The sequence below is a fragment of the Mirounga angustirostris genome, unplaced genomic scaffold, assembly GCF_029215605.1.
Source record: "Mirounga angustirostris isolate CCGP_5_RB_7025 unplaced genomic scaffold, mMirAng1.0.hap1 SCAF_11, whole genome shotgun sequence".
Lineage (NCBI taxonomy): Eukaryota > Metazoa > Chordata > Mammalia > Carnivora > Phocidae > Mirounga > Mirounga angustirostris.
In genome coordinates this window covers 106,728,761-106,740,934 of record NW_026991719.1, presented here as the reverse complement: position 1 = coordinate 106,740,934, position 12,174 = coordinate 106,728,761, and the positions used below count along the sequence as shown (strand labels likewise).

General features: G+C 37.9%; 1 protein-coding gene across 5 annotated transcripts in view; it reads left to right on the top strand.

Annotated features, from left to right (window-relative positions):
• ZNF280C (zinc finger protein 280C) overlaps positions 1-12,174 on the top strand; it is a 75,779-nt gene that overhangs the window by 54,439 nt on the left and 9,166 nt on the right. For 4 of the 5 annotated variants that reach the window (XR_010406258.1, XR_010406257.1, XR_010406256.1 and 1 more), the window contains exons 17-22: positions 78-140; positions 3,893-4,011; positions 4,157-4,277; positions 7,929-8,073; positions 9,742-9,850; positions 11,355-11,637. Coding sequence is in view for 1 of the 5 variants with exons in the window: in XM_064574565.1 (XP_064430635.1) it covers positions 78-140; positions 3,893-4,011; positions 4,157-4,277; positions 4,402-4,417 (319 nt within the window). In the remaining 4 variants the exon portion in view is untranslated. Of the gene's footprint in view, positions 1-77; positions 141-3,892; positions 4,012-4,156; positions 4,278-4,401; positions 6,253-7,928; positions 8,074-9,741; positions 9,851-11,354; positions 11,638-12,174 lie in introns of those variants that run through there. The other variant, XM_064574565.1, reaches the window with a different exon arrangement.

Here is a 12,174-nt window from a genome sequence, read left to right as displayed (position 1 = left end):
ATGGACTTTGAAATATGGTCATAAAATTAATATGACTTATTGTATAATAAAATCCCACTTGTCTGTTGTCTCTCCAGCTCTCATAGCAACCATCCGACTAAACGGTTTTATATTTTTAAGAAGCATTCTGGAACTCTCAGGTAAGTAGTTGATCTTTTTCCATTCTCTCTTTTGAAAAATTGTAGTAACTTTTTTTAACCTGATGTTTAAGTACCTAGTTTGGAAAATGAATGATTGCTACCAGACATAAGACAGTTCTATTCATTATATCATAGATCAAAGAGGAAATAGCTATGTTTTCTAGCTAAACTTTGTTGCAGTGGTGTTAGGCATCAAGATGAAACTTTCATGGATTTGCATTATAAAATAAAAAAAATAAGGCTCTCCAACAATATTTGAAGATTAAAAAGATGTTTAAGATATCTACTAAATTGAATAACACCGGTTTCGATCAATATATAGCCTTCACAATTCTTAGGGGTTTTTAAAATTTTGAAATAAAGAAAAGTACACAACCTGTTTACAAAAGGAATTGCTGATGAACATTTCTAAAGGCATTGATAATTAACTTTGATTATACCACACACCCTTAGCTCAGAATCCACTAAGCATCATTTTTTTTCCACATTCTTCTGATTTCTTTTGACTTCATATTCCTTTAATTATTTTGCTCATGTCGTCATTGCTATTTGAAATTACAGTGCCAAGATCTTGGTAGCACCACCAGGCTAAGACAAAGACTTAAGTTTAGCCAGTACTTATTTTGATGCTTTGGCTTAGTGGGAAAGTGGAGGAGGGGATGATAGATCTCAGGATCTTTGTATTTATTATTCTTTCTGCTTGTTGACTCTTCCCTAGATATCTGCAGGGCTAACTCCCTCACCTCCTTCAAGTCTCTAGTCCAATGAGTGAGGCTTTCTTTGACCACTTCATTTAAAATAGCATTCTTTCCCCTGGGCTCCATTCCCACCACTCCCTATCCCCCTTTATTGTTTTATTTTTCTTCACTTTTTACTTTCCAACATGTTGCATACTTCACTCTTTTGTTAATTATCTGTGTCTTCTCACTAGAATGTGTATGGTTTGGATATTTGTCTATGTCAGATGCTTACTAAGCATTGAGTAGTGCCTGACACATGGTAGACATTCTGTAAATATTTTGAGTAAATTAGTGTATATGTTGAAAATGACATATGTGGATGATGGACCAACAGCTCATAGGCAGGGGAAAGTTTGATTCTATTGTAAAAATATATTCGTGCTATTTTTAAAATATTACTAAATTCAAGGAAGTAGAATTTTACTGAAAAATTTTATAAGAATGAAAAGGGATTTATTAATTCTAAAGATTAGAGAGTGTAATTTTATTTACCTCACTATTGTCAAGCTTAGTTGTGTGCTTGATTCTTGAATTCATTCTGTGACTTTAAAGATCTGAGATGCTTTTTTCTTAACTTGGGTGGGCCTCAGATTTAAATAGAAAGTTGATAAATTTCTGTGTATGGGACTTAGCATATTTATAATTCTGTAAAACAGTAAATTTTGTAATTACTCTTTTGTTAAAATGCAATGTTCATTTTTTATTTATTGTGCACCTATTATGTATAACACAACATAGCAGTTCCTATTAAGTTGACAATGATGAAGAAGGCTTGGTACCAACCTTCAAGGAATGTACAATTTATGATAAGGTGTGAATATAAGTAACTACAGTAATACAGGAAGGTTCGTAATAAGTGCCGTGAGAGTTACTGATTTCAAAGGGAGGAGAGACTTCCACTTAGAAGAAACACAAGGGCATTCTAGTTGGAAGAAATAGTATAAATAAAAGTACAGAAAGGAAAGAGCAGAAGGCATACACAATGAATGACTAGTAGTGCAATTTAGATGAAGCATGAAGTTTATATAACATAGTATTAAGATCAGAGTCTGGGGGAATAGTTTTGAGCTCAGATCTAGATTATGAAATCCTTGAAAACTAGGCTAGGGAGTTTGGACCCATTGGGGAAACTGTTGGTGTTTTGTGTAGAATTAAGGAAGGTCAACGTGGAGGGTATATGAGGTAAGATGTAGCTGCATGGGACACAGACTGTTGAAGATTATTACGGTAGTTAAGTCTGATTTAATAAGAATCTGGGTTAAGGTGGTGAAATGGTATCACACTGTTTAAGAACATGGACTCTGGAATCAAAGGGCTCATTTTCTTTCTTTCTTTTTTTTTTTTTTTTAAGATTTTATTTATTTGACAGAGAGAAACAGCGAGTGAGGGAACACAAGCAGGGGGAGTGAGAGAGGGAGAAGCGGGCTTCCCGCCTAGCAGGGAGCCCGATGTGGGGCTCGATCCCAGGACCCTGGGATCATGACCTGAGCCAAAGGCAGACGCTTAACGACTGAGCCACCCAGGCACCCCAAAGGGCTCATTTTCAATCTAATTTTGGCCTTGGTAGGTTATTAAACCTGACCTTGTCCTTTATAAAAAAGTAAAAATTTTAGCACCTACCTCTTTGGTTTGTTATAGGATTTAGATGAGATAATATGTCTAAAACCCTCAGCCTGGCACACAGTTAAGTGTTCAATAAATTGTTAATATTATAAAATATTTGAAATATTGACTGTTCTAAGAACAGAGTCAAATAATTTTGAGCCTTTGTGTTGGGAGCATGACATCATAAGAAAGATTATTAGTTAGGAGGAATGGTTTTCAGGGGTGGGGACGAAAGTACAATTTCCGTTTATGAAGATCATTTTTGATGTGCCAGCATGACAGCCAGGTATAAATATACAGCGGGCTGTTAAGACTAGAGCTGCAATAGGAGCACCTGGGTGGCTCAGTCAGTTAAGCGTCCGACTCTTGGTTTCAGCTTAGGTCATGATTTCATGGGTCATGGGTTCAAGCCCCACTCTGGCAGGTAGGCCCTGCACTCAGTGGGGGAGTCGATTTGAAAGATTCTCTCCCTGTACCCGTCCCCCTACTCTCTCTCAAAATAAGTAAATCTAAAAAAAAAAAAAAAAAACTAAAGCCACAGGGGAGAAGTCAGTCTAAAGTATGCTACTGGTTTTTATTCCTATACAAGTACTTAAATTTAAAGTATTCAATGAACTGTAAAAGTATGTTTATGCTCGTTAACTGACAGAAAATAATAATTAAATTACATGATTTATTTTTAAAACTTTCCCATTTCTTTTCTAATTTTATCACCACTAAAATAAGATATTAGATTATAGGCTCCACAGAGTTTACCCTCTTTTTTGTTCACTCTTGAATCCACAACACCTAGTAATATGGAGTGTGTAAAGAAGGTCCTCAGAAAATGTATATTGAGGGGCGCCTGGGTGGCTCAGTTGGTTAAGCGTCTGCCTTCGGCTCAGGTCATGATCCCAGGGTCCTGGGGTCGAGTCCCGCCTCAGGCTCCCTGATCAACGGGGAACCTGCTTTTCTCTCTCCCTCTGCTGCTCCCCCTGCTTGTTCTCTCCCTCGCTCTCACTGTCTCTCTGTCAAATAAATAAATAAAATCTTTAAAAAAAAAAAGCAAATGTATATTGAATGAGTATTATATCCTTGTGTTCCAGATGGGTGAAGGTACAGAAAGGATGTTAGTGGAGCCACCACTAGGTTTTAGGTCTCTTAACTCCTGTCTTTTAGCAACCAATATGAGAGGGGACAGTTTACAAAGCACTGAATGTTAGCATGACTTAAACATGGCTCTGTCATTTTCTAGAGTACCGTTTCAGATAAATCAGGCTTGTATAACAAAATTGGAAATTGATGGTCATGACACATAAAAAGCACATCAAGAGTTGTTACATGGAAAAATAATTATTGAACTTCTATATGGACTTTCATAAAAGATTAAAAAGATTAAAAACCTTTGCTTTCTTTTTTTCTTCATAGGGGCATTACTCTCGTGTGCCTTAAATGTGACTTCCTAACTGATTCTTCTGGTTTAGACCGTATGGCTAAACACTTGTGTCAACGTAAAACTCATACTTGCCAAGTTATAATAGAGAATGGTATGTATGTATAATTGTGTTACTTTGAATTTCTGATATTGATTCCAGCATTTTTGATCAGCCACAATATGGGCTCTTTTGCATTAAGTTAATAGTCTCACTCATTATCTATACTATTTTAAACGTAAAACTCTTCTAATTTCAGTTCCCGAAAGTACCTCAACTTCTGAACCCAATTCTGAACCCACTTCTGAACCCAATTCTGAACCCAATTCTGAACCCAATTCTGAACCCACTTCTGAACCCAGTTCTGAACCCACTTCTGAGTAAGTTTTATTTTCATTGAGTGCATTTTTCTTTGATGGATTTTAGCACTGTTGCATTTTTAAATGTATCATTAATAGAAATGAAAAATATTAAAGTATTTTGTTTTTGTTTTTGTTTTTAAAGCCGCTTGTTGAAATAGATTCCTGCTCTATGGAGCTCGTGCAACCTGGTGCAAGACAAGTTGGAATTTCCTAAGTTCAAACTTCTGAAGTGTTTTCTTACACAAAGGCAGTTTCCTAAGTTCAAACTTCTGAAGTGTTTTCTCACACGAAGGCGGTTAAACAGCCAAGTTCATGACACTAGCTCTGATTCAGCTCTTTTCAGCTTTCAGATGGCACTAGATTCTTATTCCACCTTATCTTTGTGTCAGGTTAACATATCTTAACATATGCTTTTTTCTCCAGTTGACTCTCTCCAAAAATAACTTTTGTTGCTATGGTCTTTTTTTGCTTTGCTTAAAATAATTTGTGTTTTTCTCTGCTGTACTTGCCTTCAGAATATTGCATTCCAAATGATATGGCTATTCATTTTCTTTGTTTTGTCTGGTTTCTTAGTTAATTTCTTATAAGTCTTACATTTTTAGGTCAGATAGCTGTCTTTTTCCTCTTTCCTTGTCTGTCATTGTTCTATTTTTCATATTTTTCAGATGCAGAAGCAACACAGAAATTTCAAAAAATGTCCAGGATACTCCTGGTCAGTGTCCCCCTTCGATGGACACAACTGATGCCTGTTCTCTCTTTCCAAGGAATGTGAATTATTTGACTGTGAGACCTCCTCTAGATTGTGGCCTTAAGAAATCAGACCTTGGGGAGAGTCCCTTCCTTCATGACTGGCCTCCCATAAGGCTGATGCTAATTTGGCCAGAGATGACCTCAAGGCCCACCAAATTGAGCACAACTTCCCACTGGGGGCTTTGGTTTTTGATCTTATGCTTATTGGGTTCATTCTAACCAAGAAAGACCCATCAAATCCGTGCTTCAACATCCAAGTTGAAGTTTAATCATTTTGGCTGCTGCCCTTTAATCTTTGTCTAGTTTGCATGCAGTCCAAGGAATATAAAAACTGGTTGTGTAGGGAACCAAGGTTACTTTCATGTTCTTGGAAAACAAGTCTCTAAAATTACAGTTCCAAAGTTATAGTTATTTGTACTGTCATTTGAAGTTTTATCCAGTATTAACCCTAGGAGTCTTCAGCAATACTAATATTCAAATTTTTTTAAGTTTAATTTTATCTTGGTTTTATGTTGTCCTTCACCAAATTTATTAATGTGTGTTTTGTTATGTCCACTTTTATCTCTTCTCTTTAAAACTTTTGTTTTGTGTTTGTTTTGTTTTGTTAAGAACCTCAAGAAATTCTTTAGAATTCTCTACAAATTTCATGTAGCTACCTATTGATGGCTTCTAGATTTGGTAATTAGACATTATTACATCCTCTGCCTATCTTGGGACTATCATTATCTTAGTGATTATCAATTCAAAGACATAAATAATTGGCAAAAAACACTTCCTACAGACCTTAAAATAAATTTTAAAGCTATGTTTCTGTACATCTAATACATAATATCTTCTTAGCCATTAATGTAATTCCTTTGGATAAAGATAATATATTCAGAAAATATTGGGACCAAAAAATGCACTTGTTTCTTGCCCATATATATATAGATGTATATTTTTTTTATTTTGGTGTTTGTTTATTTTGGTTACATTGAATATAGATTTGCTGAACAGTTTGATGTTATTACTTATTTTTTTAATAAAATTTGTATTGGTAAAGTGCCTCAGGAGTTATTCATGTAAAAGCTGTAGATTTTATCATGTAAGTAGGAGCATTGCTTTGCTTCTTACATGGAAGCTTGATTACTTGGCCTACAGACTGAGAGCTTTACTGAGTGCATCTTACAGTCTTTCCTCCAGCACAGTTAAAAGCTCACTATGTATATTTTACTAATTTCTTGAACTTCAGAGACTGGCAAAGTCCCTTTGTGACCTTTAAAACCATTAAGGTGGTCAGGCTCTGAAGTTGTTTGACTCAGTCATGAGTGGTTTTTTCATCTTAACAGCAGAACTTCTTGTGCTTTGTACTCGTAATTGTACTTTGAAACGGTCTTAGTCCCTTTGGGCTGCTATAGTAGAGTATCACAGACTAGGTATATTATGAACAACAGAAATGTATTTCTCACAGTTCTGGAGGCTGGAAAGTCCATGATCAAGGCACTGGCAGATTCAGTGTCTGGTGAGGACCCACTTCTGGTTCGTAGAAGGATATTGCTGTATCCTCCTGGCGGGAGGGGTGAGAGAGTTTTCTGGGGTCTGATGTATGAGGGTACTAATCCCACGCATGAGGGCTCCACCCTCTTGATGCGGTCATCTCCCAAAGGCCATACTTCCTAATACCATCACATTAGGGATTAGGTTTCAACATACGAATTCAAACATTCAGCCTATAGCAGAAACATATTGAAAACCAGTTTCAGTGACCACTTCTTACTAATTCTTATAATTCATAGTCAAAAAAGTTGAATCCATTAGTTTTAATTTTCCAGACTGATTCTGCTGTAAATGATTTTTCCAAAATCTCCAAAAGTGTTGTTTCTTAGTAGTGTTTCTACTCCTACTTGTTTCTTTTTTTCTTCTAAGATTTTATTTATTTATTTATTTGAGACAGAATGAGAGAGAGAGAGAGCACATGAGAGGGGGGAGGGTCAGAGGGAGAAGCAGGCTCCCCGCCGAGCAGGGAGCCCGATGCGGGACTTGATCCCGGGACTCCGGGATCATGACCTGAGCCGAAGGCAGTCGCTTAACCGACTGAGCCACCCAGGCGCCCTCCTACTTGTTTCTTAATAGTAGACTTGGCAGTGTTCGAGTCTTTATTTCTGTATCAGTCCCCAGAATGTTTCTTCATCCACCATCTTTCTATCCATTTTTTTTTTACTTTTCAAAAATTGTAATGAAAATATATAACATAGATTTTGCCATCTTAACCATTTTCAAGTGAAAAATTCAGTACTAATTACACCAAGTTTTAAACTTTTGTCCAGATAAAAATTCTTGTGGTTTCAACATAGATTCTCTTTTTATATGCAGATATTTTCCCTGGCTCTGTTATATTTTGAGGATATGATAAACTACACTGTTGCTATAGCAATATTTTAGGTAGGGGTACATCTTTTTGTTCTTCCATAGGATTCTATTTCTAACAGTATGTATTAGGTTCATTTTCTTAAAGTATAATACTCTTAAAGTTCTGTGTCCTGTAGCACCATATTTTTTTACTTTCTTTAAATAAAACATTTCAAACAGTAAATACTAAGCTTGCTTATTATAGGCAGTTAGTTGAGTTTTAATTGGGGCAAATGAGTTTTAGCTTGACATTTTGATCCCATTACCCTCAGGTTTTTCTAAATAGTTCTTTCGCTTGATTCAGAAATAGCCAGCTCGTGCATGTGTGCTTTTTAAAAGGTTACAGCTGAATAAAAGTTGTGATTGGCTCAGTTTCAATCTATCACCATTCTTAGAAAAATAGCCTCTGAACTACAGAGACAGTTTCTTGCTCCTTTTTGTCACACTTTGCCAAAACATCTCTTTGGGCCTCACTTAACTTGTTCAGCAAATATTTATTGAGCACTTACTATGTGCCTAACACTATTCTAGGTGCTGGAAAAAAATAGACTGAAATCTCTTCCCTGGTGGAGCTTACATTTCAGTGGTTGAAGACAAGACGATAAAAATTAAGAAAATTAAGTAGTGTGTTAGATGATCAATGCTATGGTGAAAAATAAAGTGGGCAAGGAGGATGGTAAGTGTGGGCTGGGGGTGGGAGGTTGCCATTTTAAATTTGGTGGTCAGGATAGGCCTCTGTGAGAAGAGGACATTGAGTATAGACCTGAAGGAAGTGAGGAAGTGGGCCACTGGATTATCTATTGGAAGAGCATTCCAGAGAGAATAACAAATGCAAAAGTCCTGAAGGGAAAATTGGAACCCTCACACATGGCTGAGGGGAATGTAAAATGGTTTAGCAACTGCGGAAAACAGTTCAGCAGCTCCTCAAGAAGTTAAAACATGGAATTACCATATGACCCAGCAATTCTGCTCCCAGGTGTATATCCAAAAGAATCTAAAGCAGGGACTCAGATACTCGTACGTGCATGTTCATAGCAGCACTATTCCCAATGGCTGAAAGATGGAAAGAGCCCAACAGATGAAGGAGTAAATAATTGGTAGTATATTCATACAATGGAGTAACATTTAGCCATAAAAAGGAATGAAGTACTGATACATGCTACAAGGTGGATGGACGTCAAAAACATGCTGGGTGAAAAAAGCCAGTCATAAGAGATCACATATTGTATAATTGCATTTATGTGTAATATCCAGAATAGTTAAATCCATAGAGATGGAGAACAGTTTGGTGTTTGCCAGGGGCTGAGAGGGCAGTGGGGAATGGGGAGTGACTACTTAATGGGTACAGGGTTGACCTTGGGGTGTGATGAAAATGTTTAGGAACTAAATAAAGATGGTTATACAACATTGTGAATGTATTAAATGCCACTGAATTGTTCACTTTAAGATGGTTGACTTTTTTATATGTTTTTTAAAGATTTTTTTTTATTTATTTATTTATTTATTTATTTATTTATTTATTTATTTATTTATTTGAGAGTGAGCGGGGAGAAACAGCATGAGAGGGGAGAGGGTCAGAGCGAGAAGCAGGCTCCCCGCTAAGCCGGGAGCCCGATGTGGGACTCGATCCCAGGACCCTGGGATCATGACCTGAGCTGAAGGCAGTTGCTTAACCTGAGCCACCCAGGCGCCCCAAGATGGTTGACTTTTTAAATTTTGATTTTAAGGTATGTGACTCTCACCTCTACAAAAAAAAAAAAAAAAAAAAAAAAAACCCTTAAGCTTAGCAAGTTAGGAATATGAAGGAAACCTTTTTAACCTAACCTAATAAAAATCAGCTAACAAGGGGCGCCTGGGTGGCTCAGTCGTTAAGCGTCTGCCTTCGGCTCAGGTCACGATCCCAGGGTCCTGGGATCGAGCCCCGCATCGGGCTCCCTGCTCGGCTGGGAGTCTGCTTCTCCCTCTCCCCCTCCCCCTGCTTGTGTTCCCTCTCTCACTGTCTCTCTCTCTCTGTTGAAAAAGAAATAAAATCTTTAAAAAATAAAAATAAAAAATCAGCTAACATAACAATGAAAGGTAGAAAGAATGAGTCCTGAAGTAGGATCATGCCTAGCTCAAGGAACAGCAACAAGACTGATGGGACTACAGTAGAGTGGGGCTGGACAGGGGGCTGTGTAGTAGGAGATGGGGCCTGTGAGGTGATGTGGACCATGTAGTATAGGGCCTCCTAGGTAGTTGTAAGGATTTGGCTTTCATTCAGAGATAGGAAGCCATTAGTGGATTCTGAATGGAGAAGTCTTTAATACCTCAATGAAAAACAAAAAATCTTTTTTTTTTTTTAAAGTAGGCTCCATGCCCAGCGTGGACCCCAGTGCGGGGCTTGAACTCATGACCCTGAGATCAAGACCTGAGCTGAGAGCAAGAGTTGGACGCTTAACCGACTGAGTCACCAGGTGCCCCCACAAAAATTCTTTATTACAGTCTTAACAGGCTCACCCTAGCTGCTGTCTTGAGAACAAGCTGCAGGGGACCAAGGGCAGAATCAGGAAGATAAGCTAGGAAGCTGTTGTAATAATCCATTTGGGAGTTAATAGAGGTTTAATTAGGATGATGAGAGTGTAGGTGATAAGTGGCTCAATTGAGGGTATATCTTGAAGGTTGAGCCAACAGAATTTGTTGGTGGTTTGGATATGAAGCATGAGAGAAAAAGTGTTGTGGAGGATGGCACATTAGTCATTAGCCTAAGCAACTGGAAAAGTGGTATTAACTGAAATGGAAAAGACTAAAGGAGGAGTAGGTTTGGGAGGGAAGATGAGGACTTTGATTTGGGACATGTTTGCATTTGAGATGCCTAATAGATATCCTAGTGGGGATGCCCTGGACATCCTAATGTGTGAGTTTGGAGTTTAGAGGAGAAGTCCAGGCTGTCAGTAACCTTTAAATTTATTAAAGAGTCACAGACTATGAGATCACCACAAATAGAACAGGAATAGACAAAGGACAAGGTCCATAGACTGAGCTCCAGGGCATGCTAACAATAAGAGGTTAGAGAGATGAGAGGAAATCAGCTGAGGAGACTAAGGAGTGGCTGGTATAAATTGTTCTTAGGAGAAAATGAGTTCAGAATGCCACATACCACCATCCCTAATAGCAGAAACAGGGACTCTTTAAACATTGAGAGAACAAAATACCCCCAATTACTCCTACGCATGATAAACTCCCTTCCTGGACTCTTGTAAAAGTAACACTTGTCCAAAAGAAAGTATCTAGATCTGGAATGAATGTCCATAATTTATAAATGGTCTGCAACAAAGAGGTGCCATGGCCAAATGTAGGAAATACTGGGTCACAGTTGCATAGATTCTTTATTACGGGATTGTTCGTGCTACATGTGGTCTGTGGTTCTCTAGGAGAATTTAGTGAGCACTTACTGGATCCTGGAATTTCCCCCCTTACTTAATAACTTCTAAACATTCATCTCCATAAGATACAGTATGGAGAATGCTGACCTAGATTAATTATTGTCAGATTTTCTGAATTGAAAAATAAAAAATAGTTGAATGAGGGCATTGACTAAGATGAACTTCTAGACATTTCATTCATGTTCATGAGTCATTTGTAAGGTGGCATATGTAGCTGGAGGCTAGTAATACCATTTTCATAGTCGTAGAAATTATATCAGGAAAAAATTGTATGCTCATTACGATGTTTGTAAAACTTCAGAAATATATAACTGGAACAGACCAGTAACTTGTGTTGGAGGACATCGTCATTTTACATTATTTCAAATTCCAAAAGCTTCAGACTCTTACTGTGATAACGTCTAGCTTCTCTCTATAGCTTATGCTTAGCTTATCAGTCTACCCACTTGCCTACTTTTCTTGAAACCATTACAATTTTCAGCCTATTATTATCTATTAAGGAGTATCTATTAAAGTTTACTTCCTGCTTACACAGCTTCAAGAGATCTTCCTTGATTCTGAGCTTCAATACCAGACTCCAGAGTAAACCCTCCCTGTACCTTCAAGGGGCAGTGTGGCGGAGGAGCTACGAGTCCAGACTCTGCAGCAGACTGCCTAGGTGGGATGGAGTTCCTACCCTACCAATGACTAAATGTGTGTGACTTTGAGCTCTGTGCCTCGTGTGTAAAATGTAAACAACAGCACCTACTCATCGGGCTGAGGGAATTAAATGACTTCATAACGTGTGTATAGCAGAACGGTGATTGGCACACAGGAATGTAAGTCACCATTGTTACTATTATTGTTAGTTTATTACCACCCTTCCTGATTTTATTTTTGTTTTCATTTTATTCAGATAGAATGGCCCTAATCTTCACCCTGTTTTTCTTTTATTTATTCATTCATTCATTCATGTAATTTATAGAGAGCGTGTGCAAGAGCAGGGGGAGAGCAAAGGGAGAGGGAGAGGGGATCCCAAGCACACTCCCTGCTGAGCACGGAGCTGGAGGCGGGGCTCAGTCTCACGACCCTGAGACCACAACCCCAGCTGAAATCAAGGGTCAGATGTTTAACCAACTGAGCCACCCAGACGCCCCCACCCTATTTTTCATTATGACCTTCCTACAATCATTTCTGGTAATTTTCTTTTCCTTAACCCACTGTGTCTTTCTTGAGAGTCATTGGTGAAGCACACAGTACTAAAGGTGGGCATACCGTTAGATTTTTCATGTCTCAAGCCCACCAGACTTCTATTTTTATGGAATGTCTATGAATGTTTCTAGGTGCGTTTGAGTCATAACTGCCTTTTTAAAATA